The sequence below is a fragment of the Vulpes vulpes genome, chromosome 3 (genome assembly GCF_048418805.1).
Source record: "Vulpes vulpes isolate BD-2025 chromosome 3, VulVul3, whole genome shotgun sequence".
Classification (NCBI taxonomy): Eukaryota; Metazoa; Chordata; class Mammalia; order Carnivora; family Canidae; genus Vulpes; species Vulpes vulpes.
In genome coordinates this window covers 113,661,090-113,688,764 of record NC_132782.1, presented here as the reverse complement: position 1 = coordinate 113,688,764, position 27,675 = coordinate 113,661,090, and the positions used below count along the sequence as shown (strand labels likewise).

The 27,675-nt window shown below is 52.4% G+C and overlaps 1 protein-coding gene across 7 annotated transcripts in view; it reads right to left on the bottom strand.

Moving 5' to 3' along the window:
• The window catches only part of ABCA3 (ATP binding cassette subfamily A member 3), a 40,699-nt gene extending 26,459 nt beyond the window's left edge, over positions 1 to 14,240 (bottom strand). The window contains exons 1-7 of one of the 7 annotated variants that reach the window (XM_072753991.1): positions 14,039 to 14,180; positions 6,037 to 6,173; positions 4,985 to 5,070; positions 4,629 to 4,893; positions 3,671 to 3,798; positions 2,963 to 3,128; positions 195 to 454 (exon numbers count right to left, since the gene is read on the bottom strand). In XM_072753991.1, coding sequence (XP_072610092.1) covers positions 195 to 454; positions 2,963 to 3,128; positions 3,671 to 3,798; positions 4,629 to 4,893; positions 4,985 to 5,038 — 873 coding nt within the window. In that variant the 5' untranslated portion in view covers positions 5,039 to 5,070; positions 6,037 to 6,173; positions 14,039 to 14,180. Of the gene's footprint in view, positions 1 to 194; positions 455 to 2,962; positions 3,129 to 3,670; positions 3,799 to 4,628; positions 4,894 to 4,984; positions 5,071 to 6,036; positions 6,202 to 6,962; positions 7,166 to 14,038 lie in introns of those variants that run through there. The other 6 variants (XM_072753990.1, XM_072753989.1, XM_072753988.1 and 3 more) reach the window with 6 other exon arrangements.
• Positions 14,241 to 27,675: the final 13,435 nt, after the last annotated feature.

Genomic DNA, 27,675 nt, shown 5'->3' with positions numbered 1-27,675 from the left:
CTTAACACACTGCACACAAAACTCGGTGCTTTATCAGGGTTTTAGGGACCCGGATGTGCCAGGCTTGATTTCACAGAAGCCCCAGGATCACCGGCGCCACGGTGGACATTTACCCCATGCCTGGCTGCCCCCAGCAGCACCCGGCTTGCACCCAACCCGCCCACACGGGCCTAAGACACACAGACCACGGCCACCTTCAGTTTCGTCTCCTTCTCCTGCACGACAGCCCGGATGATGGTGAGCGCGGTATAGGTGAAGCTCAGCATGAGCAGTAGGGGGAGCTGGTACTGGATGGCGACCAGGAAGGGGTCCGAAATAAAAGGCGGGTACGGGAACCTCTTTGCGATCACAGTAAGCTTCTCAAACAGCTGGCGCGTGGAGGCATTTGCGTGGTACTGCATGATCGCCCTGTCCACTGCGTGCTGCATGGCCAGGAAGCCTTCGCGGATGTACCCTGAGCGTGGACAGTGGGATAAGCCATGTCACAGGCGCAGCTCGGCTCACAGAGCAGTGCCCTGAGCTGTGCCAGGTCTCCCTGGTGAAGGTGGCCACGGGGCGGCACCACCTAACACACCCGCAGTAGCTGGGCCTTCTGGCGTGTAGGGCCCCTTCCCCACCCGCACCCCCCAAGGCCAGCCAGGCGGCACCTCTCTGGCCCTGTCTTCCACCTCCCTTGTCCACTTTGAAAGACCGTGGTGAGTACATCGGGCCCCCAGGACCATCAACAGCAATCCTGCGATCTTGAGGCCCGTTCAGTAGCAGCCTTCCATCCACCGGGCTAGCAGGCATCACAGCCCGAAGGCCACTGCTCAGACCCTCATCCTGCCCATTCTGACCCCCTACTACGTGGTCTGTAATACAATTCTGCTGGGGAGGAGGGCCTGGGAGTAGTGATAGAGGGGGGATGAGGAATCCCAGCACAGAGCCCGGCCCACCACGGGGAGCCTAAGGAAGGAGGGGGCACAGCCCCAGAACAGCAGAGAAGTGAGCACACGGGCACAGGCACCCTCGCTCATAAAACACAGCGACGTTGGGGATCCCTGGGTGGCTCAGCGGTTTAGCGCCTGCCTTTGGCCTGGGGCGCGATCCTGGAGTCCCGGGATCGAGTCCCACATCAGGCTCCCAGCACGGAGCCTGCTTCTCCCTCCTCCTGTGTCTCTGCCTCTCTCTCTATTTCTATCATAAATAAATAAATAAATAAATAAATAAATAAATAAATAAATAAATCTTTAAAAAAAACCAAAAAACACGGCGACGTTCAAAATACCCAAGGCCCTCTACCACGGAACTGCAGCAGCCTGCCTGCCAGTCCTAGGAGAAGAGCAAGGCGACAACCACACCCCCAGTGGGTTACCACGTTGCCCTCAGGCTCCAGACGTTGATGGCTGCAATGCAGCAGGTGCTCAGGTAACGTCACCAATGGCTGCGCGCTGGGCGGGGCAGCTCTCACCTTCACAAGGGACCTGCCACACAGCCCACCACGTCTCTGTGGGACCCACGGGGCCACGAGGCCAGGGGAGTCACCCCACGGCGGCGGGGGGCAAGGTGGGCTGTGCTCTCGGCCGTGTTCGCCTGGCCTTGCCACCCCAACTTCTCCGTCTGCTCCGCGCTGAGGGCTGGAGCGGTCACCCTGTCCTCAATCCCTGCCTGTGACCGTAAACAAAGCCTCGCCGAGCCCTTTCAGCATGCCGGTCTCCCTCTCTCTGATGATTCCAGGGGCCAACTCCCCTGGGGGCTATGTGCGTCTGAGGTGTGGACATGGGGCTGCGGTGGAGCCTGGGCTGAGCATGCCAAGTGCGCGCCGTGTGCCTGGCCTGTGTCCCTGTCACAGCTTGTGGGCTTGTAAGTGCTTGTAAGTGGCGTGGACTAATGAGCCTTAACATAAAAAGACGTGGATCCTTGTGGTCGACTGAGACGTTTTCCCTAGGCTCCTCCTTGTTTTTAAATTTTTTTTTTTTATTTTTTATTTATGATAGTCACAGAGAGAGAGAGAGAGAGAGGCAGAGACACAGGCGGAGGGAGAAGCAGGCTCCATGCACCGGGAGCCTGATGTGGGATTCGATCCCGGGTCTCCAGGATCGCGCCCTGGGCCAAAGGCAGGCGCCAAACCGCTGCGCCACCCAGGGATCCCTCCTCCTTGTTTTAAAAATTGGTGTCGTGTCTTCCTTTTCGGGCAAATTTCTAGTTTGTGAAATCTCCTAGTCTGACTCTGGTTGCTTCCAAATGTCCACAAACAGGAGGATGGTCTCTCCTGCTGCTGGCCCCAGGCACCAGCCACAGCCTCTGGACACTGGCCATAGCCTCCCTTCCTCCTGTCAGCCTGCCCGCCTGCCTGCCGCCTCATTCCGGGACATTCCTGGGTCCCTCCGCCAAAACCTGAACACGCTCGGCGTCCTACAGACCGCAGAATCCTGTGTTCTCCAAGACGCCTGCTGCCGCCGAGAACCCACGAAGGGGTCCCAGCTACTCCGTGCTCACCCCCAGCCTCGTTCCAGGATGACAACCCTGCCTCGGAGGAGGCGAACGTGCCAGCCACCTGCCCAGGCCACAGGGACAGACGAACACACACGCTGACACAGCCAGCCCAGAGCCAGCTTCTGCAAGCACCTTGCGGGCGCAGCTCCGCCCCAGACAAGGAGCACAGAGCTCACGAAGCCTGTGACCGTACAGAGCGAAGGCCCGGGAGGGAATGGAGGGGGCGGCCAGGCCCACACACTCGACACCTACGGAAGCCTCTTTAAGACTGAAATACACAGGTTTCCTTCGAGAGCACGTGTCTGGGGGAGGGAGGGAGCGCATCCCTGTGGATGGGGAGCCAGCTTTCCTGGATGCTTCCTCCCTTCCACGAGGAAGAAGACAGAACAGCCCTAAAGGCGCATCTGTGCGGAGAAACACAAGGTGGGGCCCGTGACCGTGGGCTGTCAGCAGCCGGGGAGGGAGCACCGTGGCCGCGGCTTCTCACCGGGTTCTCCGCCGTCGGGGGATGTGGGCTCCCTTGGTCCTGGGTTTGGGAAAAGTGGGAAGAGGGAAGTGGTGTGCCATCCCTCCGTCTCTTTCAGGAAAAAGGAGCCTGTCTGGGTCCACATGTAGTTTCTTCGTGTGTAGCTGAACCGTAAGTGGTATCTCACCTGCGGGAACAAAGTGCAAACCCTCGGCTCTGAAGGATCTGGACAGAGAAGCAAACTCCTCCCCACCCCCCGGCCCCCAACTTTGTCCGTGGGGTCCCGGGGGTCAGAGCGCGCAGCTGTGCCCGGGGTGGAGCCCCGCAGTGCCCCCCGGGGTGTTCGCACCAGCCTCGTCTCGCTGTCCACCTCCGGGAACTCTGCACCTGAGGTGTCCCTGACGGTCAGCAGAGGGTCCCCAAAACAATGCTAGAAGAACTGGATGGTTTCCCGGCTTCATGCCGTCACACAAGAAGACTTCATTGTGTTTTAAATACCTAAGTGTACCCTCAAAGCGGTACACGGGGCACGTGGGGCGGCTAAGGGTGTGTCCGGGGCAGCCAGTGGCCGCAGTCAGGCTAACCCCACCACGCTGGCCCCATGGGCTAGAGACACCCGGGCGCCCTCGGCGGGACCCGGACAGTGACACTGCCTCCTGGCAGGGGAAGGCGCCTTCACGTACTGGCCTGCGTGGGAGGGAGAGGGGCCTCGTGGGGCAGGGTCCTCACCGCCAGCGGTAGGGGCTCCCCGCTGTGGTTGAAGGTGTGCTCGAACACCACGGCAGCCAACACGTTGGAGGAGCGGTTGTCGTACCTGATGTAGTCCTCAAAGTCCTTCTCCGAGGGAAAGCCTCGAGCTGTGGGAGGAGCGCGAGTTGCCCGACCGCCCATTCTACTGGGGAATCTGGCTGTTTCGGGGCATTGTCACCTGCACGCACAGGTTTCTCCAGGGCGCAGTCACCCGTCCTTGGAGACCAGCAGGTTTGCGCGATGGGCAGAGATTGGCTGCCGCAAGGACAGGTAGTGCCCCGCAATCAGGGTGGCAGGGTTTCTGGAAGAGCTGGAGGCAGGGCTGGCCCACAGCCCTCTTGGGGTGGCCTCCCTGCCTGGGGTTGGCCTCCGTCTCGGGCCACGTGTGGTGTCACGAGGGTGCCAGTCGACACTAACATAGTTTGTCACATGGTTTCTCTATCACCAGACCCTGCGCCACATAAAGGGGCTTCCCCGTAGTCCCTCAGTGAGGCTGAGGACCCCTGCGGGCATTTGTCACGCTGTGTTCAACACGCCATGGTGGCACATGCCAAAGGCAGGAGGTGGGAAAAGAGAATACTTTTTGTCTGGAAGCAAAGAGTGAGGTAAGGTGACAGGTGCACGTACTGGGAGTGTCCCTCGATGGGCTTCCTGATGCCTTTCTCTAGAACGGTGCTCCCAAAACCGCGTCCCAAAAGAGGCCCTGGCAGGTGCGCTCACAATACACCTTGCCCGTGACTCCAGAGCTGTCCCCACCATGAATCACGGGAGGGACTGCAGAGCCCGGGGCTCCCCTCCAGCCTCACATGCCCGGTCCCCACTTTATAATGAGTGACCCGCCGACGAGGGGAGATGTGGAGTGTGGCCGCTGGCCGGGGCTGCTCACCTGGGTCTGTCCCCCACCACTGGACGAGAGGGGACCCGGAGGACACCTCACCTCTCATGTTGATGACCAATGTCCTCCGCGCCGTCTCTGTGATGGTCTTCACGGCCTGGCTCTGGGACGGGATATAGGCGAGCTCCCAGGCGTCGCCCGGAGGGGGGAAGCTGAAGAACAGGGGCAGCTCCTGGATGGACTGGCCGGGGTAGATGGTGGCGTTGGGCACATTTTCCGACTGGATCTTCAAGCGGAGCCAAATGAGGATCCCGGAGAACAGCAGGGGCAGGAAGAGCTCCAGGACGGTCACCAGGACTTTGCGCTTCTGTGAGAGGAAGGGAAGGAGCGGGCTGGGGGCGCGGGCCCTCCTCCCCACTCCCCCCCCCAGCGCGGCCGGCACAGCTGCGCACACCCACCTGCACCGTGTAGTTCTTCCAGAGCAGGAGCGCCAGCTGCCTGAGCACAGCCATCTTCTGGACACTGGCCGGCGGCCGCAGAGCACCTGGGGGCCAGAGGGGACTCTGCTAAGCCGCAAGCCCCCCTCTGCGTCCCCCACTCCAGGCTGTCCAGTGGGGCCTGGTCTCCCCCCAGACACACCCTCAGTGACCACTCTGTGTGCTGCGTGCTGTCATGACACTCCGCCCGCGGGGGGCGCCACGCAGGTGTCCTCTGTGGTGCGGAGGACGGGCCACCTCTTTGCACACCCCCGGCCCCCCAACAGACCACCCGGACACCCCCCCCACGGCAGGCTCGGCTGCGGGCGGGGGAGGAGGGGGTGGAACGCGCTACTTGCGCTCCTGCCTTGAGCCCCCAGACCAGTTTTTCCTGCTTTAACCACTGAGCACTGGTATGTGGCCTCCACATGACAGTGGTCATTTTCCTCCAAAGAAAATCTGCCCTGTGTCACGTGGAAGTGTTAACGTTTACAGCGGGCGCATGGCGCCGGGGGGCCGCGGAACACGAGACGCAGCGACACGGTGCCCGGGGGCCCGGAGGAAGACCCCACGCCCAGGATACGGCAGTACCGCGTTCCCGAAGCTGCGGGCATGCAGCCGGGGGAAGGGGGGCCGGCTACCCCGACCCCGGGTGGGCACGTGAGGCTCCTGGTTCCAGTCCCCCCAGTGGCGAGGATGCAGGGAGAGTGGAGAGGAGCCCCGTGCTCGCGGCCCTTCACGTGGGGAGAAGCCTGCGTGACACACTCTCCACGAACTGGCTCCAACGCCACCAGTCAGGTGGGTCAAGGAGCTGGGACACTCGGGTGGCCAGTGCATCCTTCCTTAGCCACCGCGCGCAAAAAGCGCGGCCCAGAGAGCCTGCCGGAGACCCCATACGCAGAGTGAGAGCTCCTCTTGGCTTCTTTACCAAGGCCAGCTTTTTTAAAAAGCTCTTTTTAAAATTAAACTCTTGCTTTTTCTTAGAAAACACTTGGCTGTCCCTATCTGTGTGATGATAGTTACTCAAAACTCACACTTTCAAGGGTCCTCAGGGGACACCTGGATGGATCAGCGGTTGAGCAACTGCCTTCAACTCAGGGTGTGACCCCAGGGTCCTGGGATCGAGTCCCACATCGGGCTCCCTGCTTCTCCCTCCGCGTGTCTCTCCTCTCTGTCTCTCAGGAATAAATAAATAAAATCTTAAAAACAAAAAAGGGTCCTCAGTAAATACTTGTAGAAAACGCAGCTGCAAGAAGTTATTTGCAAATTAACCTAAAATATGCTTTTAATTAATCCCGTGGTTAAAATGTGAAGAAATTAAATCTAAAAAAGTCTGAAGTGCTATGAAGGGGCAACTTTTTTCAAAATTAACAAGGTGGGAAAAGTCATAAAATTAAGTGCGGACGGTTAATGAAAGAGCAGTGGTTTCATGACACCCACGAGGGCCCGTGGTTTATTTTTATTTTTTTAAAGATTTTTATTTATTTATTTATTCATGACAGACGCACAGAGAGAGAGAGAGAGGCAGAGATAGAGGCAGAAGGAGAAGCAGGCCCCATGCAGGGAGCCCAGGATCACGCCCTGGGCCAAAGGCAGGAGCTAAACTGCTGAGCCACTCGGAGATCCCAGCCCGTGGTTTATAAAAGGTTTCTAGAGGTGGTTTTGGCCAGGAGGGGAAAGCAGTGGGTCCCCCTTCCCCAGGACACAACCTGGCCCAGCCGAGGTGAACCTTCTTCCTCTCCCAAGAGGGGAATATATAAACGGTCACAGGTCAGAGAAGCCGTCTGGTCAGAGAAAGAGATGACTTCCTTTTCTGGAAAACTCTTGCCCAGAGAAGACACATCCCCATGCTTACTCCTGTCTCTCCGGTCTGAGGAGTGGGGAGCACAGAAAGACAGACAGACCACGTTGCCACCAGTCCCTGAGAGCCCCAGGTGGAGACCAGCACCCGCGAACTGACCTGGGTCCCGGGAGAGGCTCCTGGCCGCGGTCTCCCTCCTGCGTATGGCAGGACTGGCCAGGAGGAGGCGGCTCTGTGACCAGGGCTCTGGGGTGGGGCCTGCGGGCCTCTCGAGTGCAGTGGGGGTGAGGGACGCCTCAGGGAGCATCAGGAGGGGCCCGCGACTCGCTGGCATGACTCCCCGGCACCTCTGGGCAAAGGGAGGGCGCTAGGACATTCGGAAAATAAGCAAAAAACACCTCTCACCACGTTAGGAAAAGAACAGAGCAAAACAGATGGCAAGTGTGTCAAACAGAGCAGACCCGAGAACAAGGAAACGCGGGCTCAGGGAGGCAGAGGCTGCGGGGTGGGTCTCCGGTCCCTCCTGGTACGCGGAAATGTGGGGGTGCAAGGAGCTCACACCCAACACCCGCCCCCAGCCCTGGCTCCTGCTGTCACCGCTCTTTTACAGGCAAAGAACGGAGGAGGAAGGGACGCAGGCCTGATCACACACCCGGTGAACACTGAAAGTAGTAATATCTTTATAAAATCAGACACATTGTTCCCACAGTGTCACCAGAAATCAAGAAGAGAAACTGTTCCTTGAGCCCTGCCACCTTACTAGGGATTTATCTGTCTCCCCGGAGCTCTGGGTGGCGGCTACGCGCACACCAGGCCGCGTCCCAGGCCCCGCCGAGTGCCATACGTGCATCTGTTCTGTTTGAGCAGAAAGGAGTTCAGAGGAGATTCCCAGAATTACAAAATCTGGAAAGCTTCTGGTTGTGCAAGCAAATACACAGAAGGAAAGGAAGTAAAAGTTCCTCAAAACACTCGACGCTGAGGCACAGGGGCCCCAGAAGTGGCGATGACCGCTGCACAGAGCCGCCCGCGCCGCCCACCCTATGCAGACTCTCCAGCCGGGGCCACTTGCAAAGCCGCCCCCACCGCAGAGAGCGGCTAAGAACTTCCCCTATGGGCCTCACCTCTTCTCCAGGGACACAGCCGGGAAAGGAAGGAAAAGTGTTGTTTTTTTTTTTTTTCCTACTGAAAGGTTTGTTTGCTTACTGTTGAAATATTAAACGTTACACAAACTGTTAAGTATTTCAGTGTTTGCTTTTTTAGGTGAGCAATTGAATTGGTGCACAGTGAGTGTGTCCTGTGGCTTGCTAGTTTCTGGGAGCTCTTGTGATGGCACACAGGATTCCTCTACTGATGGCTTTTCCAGGAACTTTCATCAGTTCGAGAGTTACGGGCCGTGCCGGCTCACGTGCGCCCGTGGCTGCGCAGGGGCCGCCTGGGCAGGGCTCTCCGGCGTGCGCTGGGAGGCCCGGCAGCTCCGTGTCTTCATCCGTGGTTTTTCTCAGTATGGATTGAATATGTCATCCACTGTCTATGTGCTCATGCGAGATAAGTTTTTACTTCAGCGTATGTGGAAGAGAGCAGCGATAGTGCTTCTAGAGAAAGGCCACTCCCGAGCAGGCCTCAGGACCAGCAAGGGGACGTGGACAGGGCCCCAGTGCAAGGCATGGGGCATACACCCTGCTATGTCATGAGCTCCTGTCACATCCCGAGCTCACCACGTCGCCTTCCAGGGAAACCCACGTCTGCCCAGGCCTGGAGGGCAGCATGGTGAGAAGGAGGCAGCTCCACAGAGCAGGGCCTCCGCATGTCCCGCAACGGCAAATAAGCACAGCTCTGCCCTCTTCCCACAGGGGTGGAATAGCCCGTCTGGTCGGGCTGGTGAGGACCCGGCTCAGCCAGGAAAGCCCTTCCTTATCGACGCAGGAGTCCACAACAGTGAGCCGTGGTAAAGGTCTGTGCGCGTACGCTCCAAATAGGAACTTCATTAATGCTTGTGGGTAGAATCTGTGGCCTTCGACGCTACACAAGACAAGAAAAGCATTGATCCCTCCAACAAACATCTGCCCAGAGCTTGCTGTGCAAGGGGCGCTGAGGGTTTGGAGATGGCAATCGTTAACACTCCCAAGCCAAGATGCTCAGTCTGCAAACGTGTCCATGTGCTGTAACTGCTGTCACCAGAGCCGAACGAGGCATCACAAGCTTCTGGAGAAGACTGAGTTCGTGTGCGTGTGTGTACGATGCGGGGGAGGCTCTGGGAAGGCTCTCGGGAGTGGGTGACACAGGAGGCCAGTGTTGAGCGACCTGGTAGCTGGGGGTGGGGGTAGGGAGTGGAAGAGTGTATGCGAGGAGCAGCCAGTGGTTCTGAGCACCTGGGCAGGGAGCAGCAGAGAAGGAGCCAGAAAGGGAAGCCAACCAAGGCCTCGGATGCTGTGCCAAGAAGGCAGTGTGGGAGTCGGGGTGGGGGGCATCCACATGGGCAGTATGCTGCTCCAAGGGGTTTTGTTCTGTTTGTTCACCCAGCACAGGATCTCTTCTTTTAGGGGGTATTTTTTGGCGGGGGGGGGGGGGGGGTGCATGGCAAACATGTGAAAATGTCTATGTCAGTGGATTTTGCAGATGCAAAGTCTAAATATCAATAAACATGTACAGCATAAGCTGAATGCAGCAGGTGCAATTTACAGAGCGTGGTCCCCACCAGTGAACCCACCACTGACCTAGCGGGGTGACTGACCCCATCTGCTAGGTGAAAGGAATGGTGAGAAACTACACTCATGAGTATTTGTCTTTCTCCTTTTTTTTTTTTTAAAGATTTTATTTATTAAAAAAAATAAAGATTATATTTATTTACTCATGAGAGACACAGAGGCAGAGACACAGGCAGAGGGAGAAGCAGACTGCCCTGTGGGGAGCCCGATGCGGGACTCCATCCCAGACCTCTGGGATCACGCCCTGAGCCAAAGGCAGATGCTCAACCACTGAGCCACCCAGGTGTCCCATGAGTATTTTTCTTTAAAAATGAGGGGAAATTAACTTTAGGGATATTCAAGACACCGAATGCTGGCACACCTGCTGGCCTGTGTGTCGGTGGCCACGCACCCTGATTCGGGGGCCAAGTTCTGAGACATGGTGGGCCTTCGCCTGCTGGTTTACTTTGAGCCTTGCACATGTCCTGGACTTGATGGATTCAGGATGTGATGGTTGTGTGCAATCAGAATGAACAAAATCATAGCCAAGGCTTTATGATACTTTGTAGAGATCTGGGAAGTGGCCGTGACTACCCTTAGCTATAGGGAGGTTCACTGGTTACCTGGAGACTTGGAACTTAAGGAAATACACATTTTCTTTCAAGAAAAGTTCCAAATCTGGAGATTATTTCTCTTTCTCCACGACAACTGACTGCAGCAGTGGTGTGTCAGCTAGCTCATTTCTTTTAAGCCAACACACTCAAATCTGTCCCTTCAAGAAAAACGTGACGACAACGTATAAGAGCTGTGGCTTTTCAAAGTAACCTGTGCTAGGAAGGGAGCATGTAGGAGAGCGATGTTTAGAGCCAGGGTCACCCGGGGCAGTGCAGGGGCAGCGCCGGGTACACGCAGGCACATGCACACCCACACGCCAAGAGCGTCCAGAGCCAGAAGCTCCGCCCAGCCCGGCAGCCCCGAACATGTACCACCCCTCCCCACCCCACGATTCAGCACGGGAGTGGGAGTGAAGAGTGAAAGGCAAGTCCCCGGCTCAGAGCACCGTCTGGGTGGCCTCCCGAGGATCACGGTGTTTCCCTGCGACGCCGCCAGAACTGGGAACCGAAATAAAAAGAACCCAGAACCAGACCTTCCAATGAGGACTCCGGGTTCACCAAGACTTTATAAATGGGAAGTGGACTTGCTCAGCGTGGCTTTCTTTTAAAAACAGAAGATGGTATGGGTCGCCTGGCCAGCACAGTTGGTGGAGCACATGACTCCTGAGGTTGGGGTCCTGAGTTGGAGCCCCACGATGGGCATACAGATTATTAAAAAAAAATTAAAACAGGTCAGCCCAGATGGCTCATCGGTTTAGCGCCGCCTTCAGCCCAGGGCGTGGTCCTGGGGTCCCAGGATCGAGTCCTGAGTCGAGCTCCCTGAACGGAGCCTGCTTCTCCCTCTGCCTGTGTCTCTGCCTCTCTCTCTGTCTGTGTCTCATGAATAAATAAATAAAATCTTTAAAAAATTAAATCAGTTTATGTTTTTACGACTGAGCTGGCAGCATTAACATGCTGAACAAATTTCATCGTGTCCACTTTGCCTCTCATCCCTTTATTTATTTATTTATTTTTTTAAGAATTATACAACTACAGAGCACTAGGAATTGACATGATATGGTTGATACATCACCAAGCTAGAAGTCAGACAATTTGTTTTTTTTTTTTTTTTAATTTTTATTTATTTACGATAGTCACAGAGAGAGAGAGAGGCAGAGACACAGGAGGAGGGAGAAGCAGGCTCCATGCACCGGGAGCCCAACGTGGGATTCGATCCCGAGTCTCCAGGATCGCGCCCTGGGCCAAAGGCAGGCGCCAAACCGCTGCGCCACCCAGGGATCCCTCTCATCCCTTTAAAGGTATGTATTTGTGTCTGTCCCTGTGTCCATGACATTCAGGGCAGCGGTAGATGACTTTATTTTACAAATAAATAAATAAATATGTAGGGGTGCAAATCCCAATCTTGTACACATGGCAGCACACCAGAAAAAGCTTGAGGACGATGTATTTATGCAGGTGGCCCTTGCATGGATGAGGTGGGCAGAAATCCACAAGGCTTGGTCCCTGTCCGGGGCCCCAGGGCGCTGCGCTCAAGGCTGTGGTTCCTTGCATCCTGAGGCTCAGGCGGAGACCTGGTTTGCTGGCCTTGTGCTCAACACCACCACCCACCCTGTCCCGGGTTGGGGCAGCCGTCTCTTTAGGATATACGGCTCTGAGTTAACAATGAAGCTCCTGGTAGGGGCTGGTGGGGTAGATTTTTAAGTAAAAAGTGTGGCCCAAGGGAAGCAATCAGGAGACAGAAAAATCTGTGCCACCCCCTGCTTTCTTCACCCCTGCTGGAGCCTCGGTCTCACTGCTGTCCTGCTAGCTGTTCTGGCTCTGTAGGTGTAGGAAACGAGGTAATGAGGTGACTGAGGGTCCCCGGGGAGAGGTAACCATGGGTCTTCTGCAGCAAGCTCATTACTCAGCTCCTGCAAATGTACCTGTGTGCCCGCTGACTCCAAATCTCTGAGCCATTCAGGGAGACGAGTGATGCCCAAGTCTCCCGGGACAGGGACTGACACGTCTTACACTTTCCCAAGGGGGTCCGGGCCTCCTGGGGTTTTGTCTTCTTGGAAAATCAGTCCAGTCCAGCCCTGCTGTGAAGCAGCCACAGACAACCCCAGTTTAGGGGTTCTTCATTTTGGCTGCACAATGGAATCTTCTGGGGTGCTTTAACACAGAAAGTGACATCAGAGGCCCACCCCTAAAGATGCTGGGCTCTAGCCTGGGCATGGGACTCGTTCTGGGGTGATTCTAATGAGAAGCCAGGGTCGAGACCTTCCACTCTTGTTGAAAGCCACCCCTCCACCTCTGGACACCTGCAGCAGCTCTTCTGATGTCTCGAGTGGTACTTGCCTCATTCTGTCTGATGTCTCAGTTACTTGCGAATAAATCATTCTCTTTAGCTCCATCCTAAGCTCCCCAAGAGCAGGGACCACATCCAATTCATCTTTCCATTATGGGCAGAGTCTTGCCCATCCTTCTACCCAGGTTCTAGAATGTTTTCTTTCCTCTTTACCAACTCAACAGCAGATGAATCTACTGTCATCTTGGGAAGCAGGGCTGGAGAAGAGACAGTCAAGTGGGGAGTCTTCCCTGGGCCTCCCCAGTTGAGACTAAGTCAAAACAGGTTCCCATGGGACTGGTACATGCACTGGGTAAGGCTAGTGTCACTTAAAAAACCACCTGAGCTCATCGCTCTTTTTCCAAACAGCAGTCTCATCAGGATGATGGGAAATCACCAGACAGGGAACCATGTCATCCTCTTAATCAGATATGATGACCAAGTGTGCAATTAAACAACAACAAAAAGATCTGCAAGGATTTAAAAAGAAAAGAGCTAGGGGATTCCTAGGGCATCCATTTTTACCTATTTTCCCTTTTTCTTATTTTTCCTTGATGTAAACTTTCTAAAGGAAAACAGCCTTGATCTTTTCAAGTTTACACAAGACAGCACCCAACCGTTCAGAATCAAATGACACAGTTGCTCAGAAGAAAAAAGCCAGCTTGACTCCTCTGCACCCTGCCCTCTTCCCTGCTCTGTCACAGGGTGTCGGCCACCCTTTCAACAAGCGTTTCTCCATCGCCTGTTATGTGCCTAGAGCCCAAGCCCTGATCAGACCGAGTCAGGGCAGTAAGTGGGCCCTCGGGTCATGAGACAAAGGGGTGGACAAACAGAAACCCGGGGTAAGGCAGTGGCTTTCATCAGGCCACATTCAAGGAAGTGAGAAGGGGCCCTCCTTCGTGCACCAAATGTGCACCAGCTGCACATCTGTCCTAAGCCCTAGTGCAGGAGCCAGCACCTGCCCTCTGGAAGCTACGCTGTAGCATGTGAATGCCAATACCCCTTGTCAACGCAAATTCGCACCACGTACCGACTGGCCACAGACCTCAGGGGTGACTGCAGGCCTCTCCACCTGCAGGCGTCCCGTCTTCCTGTCCCCCACATAGCTCCCACCCAACCCTGGACCATGGCCCCCCGCCCCCCGCTCCCGGGAATGAGGGGTGGGCGCAGGGCGCGCTCCGGGGTGGGGAGGTACTCCCACCCAGCAGGGAATCTGCCCCAGGGATGAGCCAGCAGCATCCCCGCGGCCCAGCTCGGGTGCCCGGCCCGGGGGCTGCACCACCCCCGGCTGCGTCCACCCTCCCGGCTCGGCACAAAAGGGGCCGCGGCGCGTCCAACCCGGGGTCCGCGGAGGAAGTCGCCCACGGGGGGGCCACGCCCAGGGGCTGGGGCCGGGGGGAAGCCTGAGTCAGGGCGGCCTGGCGCTGAGGCCCCGCGAGGGGCACCTGCCGGGCGGGGCGCGGGGGCGCGCGCGGGGATGGGCGCGGGGGGCGCGCCGGCCGGGCGGGGGGCAGGGGGCGGCCGCGGGGCCAGCCGGGCGGGGGGGTGCGGCCCGGAGCCGCGAGCCCCGGGAGCGAGCGAGCGCGCGCGGCAGGTCCCGGCGGCACTCACCGACCCTCTCGCGGGGTCCCCTGCCTCGGGCCCGGCTGCGCTTGGTCTCGCGGCGGCGGCGGCAGCGGCAACGACGGGCGGTGCTGCCAGCGGCGGGGCCGCCGGGCGGGGAGGGGGCGCCTGAGACCGCCGCAGGCTGGCCGGCGGCTCGGGCTCCAGCAGGTGGCGCGCCGGCCGGCTCGCGCGTGCGCAGTGGGCCAGCCCTGCGGGTGCCCGGCCCGCCCGACGCCCCGCCCGACGCCCCGCCCGACGCCCCGCCCGACGCCCCGCCCGACGCCCCGCCCCGCCCCGCCCGCCCCAGCCTGCGCAGTGCCCGCGCGCCGTGCGGCCGGCAGGGGGCGCCAGACCCCGGACAGGGCGAGGGCGGGAGGGGAGGGAGGGGCGGGGCGGGAGAGAAGGGGCAGGGCGGGGCAAGGAGGGGAGGGGCGGGGCGGCGTCCACCTGTACCTCGCTGCGGCTGGAGCAGGCGCGGGCTGTCCAGCCATTCCGCCCAGCGCTGTCCTGGTTTGGGCGCGGGCCCCTGTGTCGCGGAGGGAGGGCGACTGGCCCCCTGGATCCTGGCGCGGGCTGCCGGGGGCGAGGGTTGGTCGGGGAGGCCCTGGGGGTGCTGCAGGGAGGGTAAGGAACCTTCTAGAAAACGGCCGCGGAGCGGGCTGGGAGGCCCACCGTCCTGCGGCGTGTCCAGAGTCATGGGGCAGAGTTGACACGGGCGGGGAGGACTGGGGGTCATGACACCAGATTGGGGACACGTTAGCCAGAAGGTCGTGACTTCAGGTGGTGAAAATCAGAAACAAACGGAGACCAGCCTTGCGGGGGGGCGGGGGGGGCGGGGAGGGAGGGTCCGCCGGAGGGCGAACTTGACCTGGATCGCGTCTTGCTCCTGCCTCTGGAGGTGAGAAGCAAAACGTCAACTACTGGCCAAGGTTGTAGAAGTGCAATATTGTAACCGAGCCGTGCAGAGCCGCCCGCGGCCCCGCGAGCTCCGTGCAACACACCCCCAAGCCTCCTTCCGTGCTCCCGCTCCGCAGACTGTCGTTTTGGTGCACAATGAATTTTTACTGATCACAACTTCAGTGATGCATTAGTTTTACTTTGGCTATCTTGAACCTTTCACAGGGTCAGGGTCACCACCGACGGGAGGGTCCCTTAGACGAGAGGAATACAGGTCAGGCTGGGGTCCCCGCGGAAGGGAGTGTCACCAGGCGGGGGCAGAGTCACCTGCTGCACAGAGGTCACGTGGCCGGGCAGGTGTCACCTGGGACCAGCGGTCTGAGGCCCGGCTGGGGTCATCTGGGGGAGGGGGCTGAAGTCGCGTGGCAGGGGCAGGGCGGGACTGGGCGCGAGGCCAACAGTCGCTGCGGGCCGGCCCACTCGGGTCCCCAACGCCCCGACTGAGCGCCGCCAGGAGCCTACGACTCAGGATCCTCCGCGGCAGAGGTGCACCTGCCCCTCGCCTGCTGCCCGGGGGGTGGGTGCTCCCCCCCCACACACCCCGCAGCTGTCCAGGGGGCGCTTCCCCCCCACCCCGCAGCTGTCCAGGGGGCGCACCTGCGGCTCGGCGGTGTCAGTGCTCCCCCCAATCCCCCGCCCCACGGCAGTCAAGGGGCGCACCTGCTGCTCCACCTCACCTGGGGCGCCACCTGCGACCAGCCCCGCTCCGGCACCCCCGCGACCAGGACGCGACCGATGGAACCGTAAAGTAATGACCTGAGTTGGGAACCTTCTGTCCCAGCCACCCCAAGACCCTTCTGGATTAGCAATAGAGGGTCTCCCTACCTGTTACTCTCTGAGGTGGTGCCCTTTACTGCTTCTCTTCCCTCTGTCTCCCTCACCAGAAGGGGGGCTCCAGGAGGAGAGCACTTGGTCTACTTCGTGGCTACATCTCAGGGTCCAAGAGTGTCTGGCAGAGGGGAGGCACTTGGTAAATATTTGCTGAATTAAAGAGTCGGAAGACCCGGCTTCACATCTGGGCCTGACCCCTTACCTAGCTCAGGCTTGTCATTTTACCCTTCTGAGCTTCCATCTCCTATCCCTAAAATCAATGATAATAGTGCTAGTAATAATACCAAACAGAGATATTTTGTTTTGGGGTCAAATGAGAAAATGCATAAATGCCAAGGAAGTGGTAGTGCGTGAAGTACAGCGGGAGTTCCATAGCCTGGTCTCTGTAATGAGCAGACAAAAACAAACAAAACACCAAAAAACAAAAACAGAAAACCCAACTGGACACAATCACAATTGAGATGGAGGAGCAGATTATTAATGTACTGCCAGTATCTTATTTTTTTTAATTTTTTTTAATTTTATTTATTTATGATAGTCACACACAGAGAGAGAGGCAGAGACACAGGCAGAAGGAGAAGCAGGCTCCATGCACCAAGAGCCTGATGTGGGATTCGATCCCGGGTCTCCAGGATCGCGCCCTGGGCCAAAGACAGGCGCTAAACCGCTGCGCCACCCAGGGATCCCTGCCAGTATCTTAAAAACCCTCTCTCCCCATCATTGCTCCCAGACCACACCCCATCCCTCCCTCTCAACCCAGGTGTCTGCCCCGAGACTCTCTGAATCTGCTGAACAGCGTCTTCCTCACTCAATCTTTTTTTCTTTCAAGAGCCAATTCTTGCCATTTCCAACTTAGACTGGTTACACTTGCAATTTTTTCCAGCCCTTTCTACACTTGAAAGGGTTCTGCATGACCAAACCCGGGAAGAGAGCAGGCTGAGTTGGATTTCCCTGAGAAGGAATGTGAAGGAGGGTACGGGAAGAAGGACCATGTGCAGCAGGAGAGACACCTGCAGGGTACTAATTGACACCTTGGTTCTTGATCCTTGCTGTTAGGGTGCCTCCACGGTAATTATTACCAGTCATCGTAATTATGAACTGAGAGGGTGTAAGGCCCCTGGTGAAGGAAGACGTTCTGTGGGAAGATGCTAGGCTCTGGACACCTGTTCAGAAACCACTGCCATCGAGGCTGGGCCCTTCTGATGGATCCTCAAGATTCACTTTGCCGCTCAAGGCCCAGTAAACCTAGATGTGCCACCTGATGTTCTCTCCCCAAGTCCCAGATGGGGGCCATAATTTGTTCAATGTCACACAGTAGAGGTGAGACTGGAGCCCAGGTGTCGGGGCGTTCAGGCTCCTGGACTCCCTGACAGGCTCTGGTATATAAATCACTCACATTCCCACAGCGTGAAAACATGCCGAGAAGTTATGTGGGATACTCTTTGGGGTTCCCGTAGCTCAGACACTTCTCAGGATCAATGGAAAAATTAAGGTGCATGGTGACACTCCTGAACTACAGCTCTACGAAAGGCAGTAAACCTTGTCATTGCAGAAGCTGGCTGACATAGACAGATATCTACTTACACGCCCGCTACGCATTTTAAAAATGGAACCAATATGTTAGCTCCTATTTCTTTTGCAGGGACACATTCTATCTCCCTATCCATCTGTACCTATCTATGCTTATATATGGACTTTTTTGTGCCCACGTCGGTGGTATTTAATGCTGGATTTTAGAATACAGCTTCTCTGATTGCTTCCATAGGAACAATCGGAGGCTTCATTCTAGACCAAGGGCTGTAACACACTCCTTCATTCAGCGATTCAGGGGCGTTACTATTATAGTGGACCTTGGGCCGTGCAGCCTCAAATTAAATCCTGGCTCTTAAGTGCCTCATGCGACGTCTTTATACCTCAGCGACTTTGTGTAAAGTGGGGAGCCCATAGTACTCACTTTGTAGGTAGCTGTGAAGATTTGAAGTATTGAAACATATGGAATACTTCAAAAAGTGCTTGGCGCTTAGCCAGGGCCTGGTTCCTAGTTTTTGGTTTTTGTTTTGTTTTGTTTTGTGTTTTTTTGGTGGTGGGGGGGGGGAGATTTTGAGTAAAGCCTTCTATAATAATTTGTATGTAGGTTCTTGTGTAAAAAAATCTTCTGTGCATTTGAAAAAAATTCTCATTTTAGTTGGGTAAAACTTAGGAATAAGATCATGGAACCGTATGGAAGTATATGTTTAGCTTTATAAGAAGCTCTAAGAAACTGCCAAAATATTTTCCCACATGGCTGTATCGTTTTGCTTTGCAGGATATAAGAGTTCCAGTTGTTCTGTAACTTTGCCACCACTTAAAGAAATTCTTTTCCCCCAACCATTCTAGTAGCTACGAAGTGGTATTTTATTGTGGCTTAAATTTGCTTTTCCTAATGACTGATGATGCTGAGCATCTTTTCATGGGCTTATTCGCCATACATATATCCTTTTTGGTGCAGCATCTTTATAAATTGGGTGATAATTTTTAAAAAATATTTTATTTATGTATTCATGAGAGACCAAGAGAGAGGCAGAGACACAGGCAGAGGGAGAAGCAGGCTCCTCACAGGGAGCCCAATGCGGGACTTGATTCCAGAATCCCTGGGTCACGACCTGAGCCAAAGGCAGAGGCTCAACTGCTGAGCCACTCAGATGCCCCGGGTGCTAATTTTCTTACTGTTGAATTTTGAGAGTTGTATATGCCCTGGATATAGCTCCTTTGTCAGATAATCAATTTGCAAATATTTTTCCCCAGTCTATACCTTGTTTTCTCGGCCTGTTAATCTTATGCAGAGAAAGAAGTTTCAATTTTAAGGAAGCCCAACTTACCCATTTTTCTTTTATGCTTTTCATGTCCTATCTCAGGCATCTTTGCTTGATCCAAGGTCACAGGGATGTTCTCCTTTATTTTCCTAGAAGTTTTAGGGTTTTAGGTTTTGCACATAGGTCTGTGGTGTATTTTGAACTGATTTTGTATAATGGATTGAGGTATCGGTCAAAGTGGTTCCCCACCCCACCCCCATACATGATTCCAGTTGTCCCACCACCCTCTGTTAAAACAATGATTCTTTTTTAATTGAATGGCACCTTTGTCAAAAATTGACCATATTTGTGAAGGTCTGTTTTTGAACTCTTCTATTCTGTTGGTCTGTGTGTGTATCTTTGATCTTTTATTAGTCTGGGCTATGGCACACTTTTTCTGTAAAGGGCCAGATAGCAAATGTTTTAGGCTTTGCATGCCAAGAAGCAAAATTCAAGGTATTAGACAAATACTTGTTATATGAGACTCGTTTCCAAAAAAAAATTTTTATTAGTCACTTTAATATAATTAAACATAATGTTTTTGCTTTTGCAATGTGTATCTACTCATGAGCACAATGGAGTTCTTTTTTTTATAATTTTTTTTAAATTTTTTATTTATTTATGATAGTCACAGAGAGAGAGAGAGAGGCAGAGACACAGGCAGAGGGAGAAGCAGGCTCCATGCACCGGGAGCCCAACGTGGGATTCAATCCCGGGTCTCCAGGATCGCGCTCTGGGCCAAAGGCAGGCGCCAAACCACTGCATCACGCAGGGATCCATCTTTTTTTTTTTTTTTTTTTAATAGGATAACATATTGCTTTGCCAGGGGTCAAAGATAGTGTTCCCTACCATCCAAATTTTTTATTTTATTTTATTATTTTTTTAAAGATTTATTTATTTATTTATTTATTTATTTATTTATTTATTTATTTATTTATTATAGACACAGAGAGAGAGAGGCAGAGACACAGGAGGAGGGAGAAACAGGCTCCATGCCGGGAGCCCGACGTGGGACTCGATCCCGGGACTCCAGGATCGCGCCCTGGGCCAAAGGCAGGCGCTAAGCCGCTGAGCCACCCAGGGACCCCCTATTTTAAATGTTCATCTGTTAATGTCAATGGGTAATGAGATTTTGTGTATCTCACCATGAATATGATTTCAACTGAGTGTCTTCATGACTTGAAAGGCATTGGTGGAATTCTGTTAGATTCCTCTCTTGATACTTTGCCTTTAGCATGTCATTGCATTATAGATAAATTACAATAAATTGAGGGTGAGGTGGAAGCTCCTCAATTGCACAGATAAATGGATTTTGTTTTTTTTTAAGATTTTATTTATTTATTCATGAGACACAGAGAGAGAGAGAGAGGCAGAGACACAGGCAGAGGGAGAAGCAGGCTCCATGCAGGGGTCCAATGCAGGACTCGATCCCAGGACTCCAGCATCATCCCCTGGGCCAAAGTAGGCACCAAACCGCCAAGCCACCCAGGGATCCCCAATAAATGGATTTTGAAATATGAAAATTTCCTTTGCACATACACCAAGGTGTGGAAAATGCTGCTGGACCTGTAGTCTGAGCTCGGAAGATATACCTGCCTGCTGTGAATTTGTGTAGGAATGGAGATTTCACTTCTTGTTTTATCTTTTGGTAGCATGGGAAGTGCTTAACAGCAGCCCGCCAGTACGTGTGCTTCAAACAGTGTTGGCTGTCATCAAAATGACAGTACTGCGGGAGAAGTCTCACACAGAAGCACTGCGACAGCTAACTTCAAAGCTATCCAGTGCTCAGTCACAGTGGTTGGGGGAAGTTCTTCCAACCACTGAAAAGACTCAAAACCAGCCTCATTTGTAGGCTGGGCTGTAGTGGGCTACATTTGGCCCCTGAGTAGTTGGCCTGCCCATGCTTCAGCTAATATTATATTATCTTGACTAGTGTAGCATTAATGAAGTAGTACGTGTCATCCAGTTTTGGTCCTCTTTCAAAATGATTTTGGCTATTTTAGTCCCTTTGCCATTTCATATGGATTTTAAAGTCTGTTGGTTGGGCAGTCCCGGTGGTGCAGCGGTTTAGCGCCGCCTGCAGCCCGGAGTGTGATCCTGGAGACCTGGGATTGAGTCCCACGTCGGGGCTCCCTGCATGGAGCCTGCTTCTCCCTCTGCCTGTGTCTCTGCCTCTCTCTCTCTGAATAAATAAATAAATAATCTTAAAAAAATTTTTGTTGGTTGATGCCTATTGATGATACCACGGAGATTTGGATTGGGTTTGTATTGATTCTAAAAATCAGTTTGGGAGAATTGATGTCTTAATACAGACTTCTCCAGTCCATGAGTATGGTATATCTTTCCACTTATTTCATTAAAAAAAAAAAAAACAAAACAAAAAACAAAAAACAAAAAAACTTTCATTGGTGTTCTTTCATCTAGATTCTGCACATATTCTGTTGGATTTATTAATAAGTAGTTCATTTTATCAGTATTAGCACAAATGATACCTTGAAATAACTTTGGTTTTCCACGTGTTCCTTACTACTAGATAGAAATACAACTGATTTTTGTGTATTGACTTTGTCTCTGAGGACCTTGCTAAACTAATGTATTAGTTGCAGATTTTTTTTTTTTTTTTTGGTAGACTTCTTGAGAAAACCATGACACCAGAGAGAAGAGACACCTTTCTTCTTGCCTTATTATTGTTTTTAACATATGTCTTTTTCGTAATGTTTTTGTCTGGCTTTGGTATCAAGCTAATGCTGACCTCATAAAATGAGTTGGGAAATATCCCACTTCTATTTTGTGGAAGAGATTGTGTAGAATTAGTATTATTTCTTCCTTAAATGTTAGAATTTGACAATAAAATCATCTGAGGCAGAGTTTTCTTTCTTGGAATGTGTGTAACTATTAAATTAATTTCTTTATTTTTAAAAAAGATTTTAGTTATTCATTCATGAGAGACAGAGAAAGAGAGGCTGGGACACAGGCAGAGGAAGAAGCAGGCTCCATGCAGGGAGCCCAACGGGGGCCTGGATCCCTGGTCTCCAGGATCATGCCCTGGACTGAAGGTAGTGCTAAACTGCTGAGCCACGCGGGCTGCCCTATAATTTCTTGAGTAGACAGGGGACTATACAGGCTACCTATTTCTTTTTCTTTCTTTCTTTCTTTTTTTTTTTTAAATATTTTATTTATTTATTCATGAGAGACAGAGAGAGGCAGAGACATAGCCAGAGGGAGAAGCAGGCTCCATGCAGGGAGCCCCGACGTGGGACTCGATCCTGGGTCTCCAGGATCACGTCCTGAGCTGAAGGCAGATGCTCAACCACTGAGCCACCCAGGTGTCCCATACCTATTTCTTTTTGAGTGAGTTTTGGTAGTTCATGTCTGTCAAGGAATTGGTTTCACCTAGGTTGTTGAACAAATAGGCATCAGTACTGTTGCTAATAATATTCAGTTATTTTGAAGTTTTTTTTTTTTAAGATTTATTTATCCATGAGAAACATAGAGAGAGACAGAGACATAGGCAGAAGGAGAAGCAGGCTCTTCGCAGGGAACCGGATGCAGAACTTGATCCCAGATCCTGGGATCATGATCTGAGCCGAAGGCAGCCACCCAACCACTGAGCCACCCAGGCATCCCTGAAGGGTATTCTTTATCACATATCAAATTGCCATGTATACTTTGGTATATATATAGAGTCTTTTTTTTTTTTATTGAGTTGTTACTATCTGAGTGTGATATATTTTTTAGTTAATGAAATTATATAACAACAAATTTAAAAATTTGTTTAGTTTCTGGTTATTATCTGTCTCAGAATTTTCTTGCCTGATTTCACACTTTTGTGCTTATATGGACTTCTGAATCAGGTTTTTTAAAAAATCCTGTTGAAATCTTTATCGTAGGGATGCCTAAGTGGCTCAGCAGTTGAGTGTCTGCCTTCAGCTCAGGGCATGATTCTGGGATCTTGAGACTGAGTCCTGCATCAGGCCCCTGCAGGGAGTCCGCTTCTCCCTCTATCTATGTCTCTGCTTCTCTCTCTGTGTCTCTCATGAACAAATAAATAAAATCTTTTTTTAAAAAGAAATCTTTATGGTAAAGTTTGCAGATTTATTTAGGAGAATTAATAATCTTCATATTGACTCTTCCTATGCAAAAATATGTCTCTCCAGGGACACCTGAATGGCTCAGTCAGTTGAGCATCCAACTCTTGATTTTGGCTCAGGTCATGATCTCAGGGTTGTGAGATCAAGCCCTGCCATGGGCTGGGCAGACAGCCTGCTTAAGATTCTCCCTTGGCCCCTCCACCCTTCCACCCTTACCCTGCTCACTCTCTGTCTTTAAATTTTTTAAGATTTATTCATTTATTTATTTGAGAGTGAAAGAGCAAGTGAGTGGGGGGAGGGGCAGAGGGAGTGAGAGAGAATCTTTTTTAAAAAATTTGGGATCCCTGGGTGGCGCAGCGGTTTGGCGCCTGCCTTTGGCCCAGGGCGCGATCCTGGAGACCCGGGATCAAATCCCATATCAGGCTCCCGATGCATGGAGCCTGCTTCTCCCTCCGCCTGTGTCTCTGCCTCTCTCTCTCTCTCTCTGTGACTATCATAAATAAATAAAAATTAAAAAAAAAATTTATTTATTCATGAGAGACACACACACAGACAGAGACACAGGCAGAGGGAGAAGCAGGCCCCCTGTAGGGAGCCTGATGTGGAACTCGATCCCAGGACCCCGGGACCACAACCTGAGCTGAAGGCAGACGCTCACCGCTGACACCCCCCCCAGGTGTCCCCAATCCAAACTTTCTACTATAAAACAGTATCTGTGTTTCTGAGAAATTCAGAGTTCAGGGAACACATTACAGAAACCATTCTTTCTGCAGAAAAGGCTGTCACAGACTAGAGGTGGTGATGCATTCTCTACCAATGATCGTTTTCAGGCCAGAATCTGTGGCATTTAAAAAACAATGTGTAAGTGCATCAGCACAGAAAGCGTGCATAGGATGACATCTGGCTTTCCTGTATTGGATTGTGATGACTTTTATTTTCCCAGATAATCAGGAAAGGAGGTACTGCCTCTCCTCCCTGTTGTCAACGGCAGGGCCATTAAGCTAGAGCATCACACATGCCATTAACATGCCTCACAGTGGGTGACAAAGATGCTAATGACCTCTAAGAAGATGGCCCAGCTGCATAACTGTGCGCACCTAGGCCCCTGAACTAGTTTAAACAGTTGTGGTGTGTGTGAAAAAAAAAAAAAAATCACACAGGGGACCTGGGTGGCTCAGTTAGTTAAGCATCTGACTCTTGATTTCGGCTCAGGTCTCGATCTCGGGGCCGTGAGATGGAGCCCAGATTCAGGCTCCGTGCTCAGTGCAGAGTCAGCTTGACAGTCTCTGTCTCTCTGCCCCATCCCCTTGCTCCCTCTCTCTCTCCCAAATAAGTAAATAAATTATTATTTTTTAAAAATCGCACATATTGGGATCCCTGGGTGGCGCAGCGGTTTGGCGCCTGCCTTTGGCCCGGGGCGCGATCCTGGAGACCCGGGATCGAATCCCACGTCGGGCTCCCGGTGCATGGAGCCTGCTTCTCCCTCTGCCTGTGTCTCTGCCTTTCTCTCTTTCTGTCTTTCATGAATAAATAAATAACAAAATTAAAAAAAAAAAAACAGTTTTTAAAAAATAGATTTTAGGGGGATCTGGCTGGCTCAGTCAATAGAGCATGTGACCCTTGATCTCCGGGTTGTGGGTTTGAGCCCTGTGTTGTGTGTAGAGATGACTTAAAAATATTAAAAAAACATATTTTTTAAAAATATTTTATTCATTTATTTATGATGCACAGAGAGAGAGAGAGAGAGAGGGAAGGAGGCAGAGACACAGGCAGAGGGAGAAGCAGGCTCCATGCAGGGAGCCCGACGTGGGACTCGATCCCAGGACTCCAGGATCACGCCCTGGGCTAAAGGCAGCATTAAACCACTGAGCCCCCCGGGCTGCACGGGGTCTGCCTTTCTCTTGGTGACTTGTAGATAGCTCTGCTCACTGGGTCTTCCGTGGAACACAAATCTTTCATTTTGATGTGGTTTTGTTTACCCAAGTGTTCTTTATGTTTAGTGGTTCGGAGTCGTGTTTAAGAAATCACTGCCTCCCTCAAGGTCACGGATACGCTTTCCTATTCCCTTCGCCCTTCCCATTTAGATCTTTCATCCGAAGTTGGTATTTTGTGTGCGGTGGGAGGCAGGAGTTGGATACCTGGTCTCCCACGGCGACAGCCGGCCAGCTCTGAGCCATCCGCCGGAAGGCCCCACTGCCCTGTCCTGCCCTGTTGGCTCTGTTGTAAATCAGGTGACTGTGTACCTGTGGTCTCTTCCTGGACATGTCTCATCTGTCAGTTTGGCTGCCCTTACGTGGGCAGCTTCTGATTCTCGTTTTCTACTGCGTGCTATCCTGTTTTCCTTTGTGCATGTTATTACCCTTTACTAGGCTTATTTGAAACTGCTGAATTCCAAGAAGATGAACTCTATTACTGTCTTTTTAAAAAAAATTGTTATTACGTTATCTCCACATCCAGCATGGGGCTCGAACTCAGACCCTGAGACCAAGAGTTGCATGCTCCACCGGTGGAGCAGCCAAGCGCCCCTATTATGGACTGACCTTTTGATGATGGCATGTGCCCGGACACAGTGCCTTCAGCACATAGTTGCTAGTTGTTGTACGTCACAAACGTTGAATTAAACCTTAGGAGGAACAGTCTACCTGCATTATCAGAAATCCTACAAGATGCTCAGTATGAAAACCTCCATCTACTCTAGTTTCCTTTTTTTTTCTTTTTGAAGATTTTGTTTATTTATTCATGAGAGACACGCAGAGAGAGGCAGAGACACAGGCAGAGGGAGAAGCAAGCTCCATGTGGGGAGCCCCATGTGGGACTTGATCCTGGGACCCTGGAGTCACGACCTGAGCCAAAGGCAGATGCTAAACCGCTGAGCCAGCCAGGCGTCCCAATCTACTCTATTGTCCTGTCTCATTCCATTGAGCTGTACGTGTGGTTGGAGAAAACCGTGTGTTCTGATGGTCTGAGTGTTTTTCTTTTATAATCTGTGATGGGCCTGTAATGAGCCAAAGTACCTCCTCATCTACATGGCACGGTTAAGGCTGGCAAATGCTAACACCAGCTTCTGAAGACCTAAATGTTGGGTGTTTGGGCAGATGGGTAATGTCCCCCCTATGTCTTTCTCCCTTGTGTTAAGTTTTATGCCCATGCCCGTTGCCATGTGAGTCGCAGTACCTCGCACTAGAGCAGACACAGCTGCCTTCCCTCTTGCCTTGATGTTGGAACGGTTAGCAAGTGTGGGGGGAAGATGCTTTAAATGCCTTCGTGTGGGATCCCTGGGTGGCGCAGCGGTTTGGCGCCTGCCTTTGGCCCAGGGCGCGATCCTGGAGACCCGGGATCGAATCCCACGTCGGGCTCCCGGTGCATGGAGCCTGCTTCTCCCTCCGCCTGTGTCTCTGCCTCTCTCTCTCTCTCTGTGACTATCATAAATAAATAAAAAATTAAAAAAAAATTTAAATGCCTTCGTGTGGTTTGGGTTGGCCTCTTGCCATCCAACAACATGCTCCAGCTCGGAGGAGACTTGTAGAACAGCCCTGCATCCATCCACTCTAGCTGCCCCAACAAAATACGCCACACCGGGCGGCTTACACAGCACAAGTTTATTTTTCCAGTTCTGGAGGCTGAAAGTGCAAGATCCAGGTGCCCGCAAGGGTGGTTTTTCCTGCCATTTCAGTCCCTCTCCTGGGCGTGCAGGTGGCTTAAAGGGGGTGCTTCCCAGGGCTCGTCCTCTCATCGTGGTCTTCCCTCTGTGCCTGGCACCCCTGCTGCCTCTGGGCACCCACATCTCCTCAAACTGTCAGGACACGGTCAGGTCACCGCCATGGCCTCGTTTGGCCTTCGTGGCCTCTGTAAAGGTCCTGCCTCTAAAAACAGCCACAGGCTGAGGCCCTGGGGGTTAGGATTTCAACGCAGCAGTTGGGTAGTGTGGAGAAGGGGGACACACGTTGGCCCATAATCAACCTAGAAGACGAGTCCAGCCAATCCCAGGAGACAGCAGAGCCATGAGTAGGAAATAAATACCTGTGGTTGGGGTTGTCAGACAAGAAGCCTGCAGCAATGGCTAATATAAAAGTGTCTTATAGTCACTCTTTTTTTTTTTTTTTAAATGGAGGTGAAATTCACATCACATAATTAGACTTTTTAAAATGTATCTTCAGGGGAGTCTGGGGAGCCCATTTGGTTAAGTGTCTGACTCTTGGTTTCCGCTCAGATTGGGATTTCGGGGTTCTGGGATCGAGCCCCGCATCAGGCTCCACACTCAGTGCAGAGTAGGCTTGTCCCTCTCTCTCCCTGCCCCACCCCACCCTCCCTCCCTCTCTCTCTTGTTTTATTAATTTGAGTCTTTTCTCTTTTGTTTTTAATGAGGTTGGCTAATGGTTTATCTATCTTATTAATTCTTTCAAAGGACCAACTCCTGGTTTTATTGATCTGTTCCACAGTTCTTCTGGTCTCAATTTCATTGAGTTCTGCTCGAATCTTTATTAACTGTCTTCTTCTGCTGGGTGTAGGTTTTATTTGCTGTTCTTTCTCCAGTTCCTTTAGGTGCAAGGTTAGCTTGTGTATTTGAGTTTTTTCCAGTTTTTTGAGGGATGCTTGTATTGCGATGTATTTCCCTCTCAGGACTGCTTTTGCTGTATCCCAAAGATTTGGAATTCTTTCTGATTAGTTTCCATGAATCTTTAATTCTTCTCTAATTTCCAGGTTGACCCTTTCATCTTTTAGTAGGATGGTCTATTAACCTTCACGTGTTTGAATTTCTTCCAAATTTCTTCTTGTGATTTAGTTCTAGTTTCAAAGCATTATGGTCTGAAAATATGCAGGGGACAATCCCAATCTTTTGGTATTTGTTGAGACCTTATTTGTGACCCAGTGTGTGGTCTATTCTGGAGAAAGTTCCATGTGCCCTCCCTCTCTCTCAAATAATTTTTTTAAA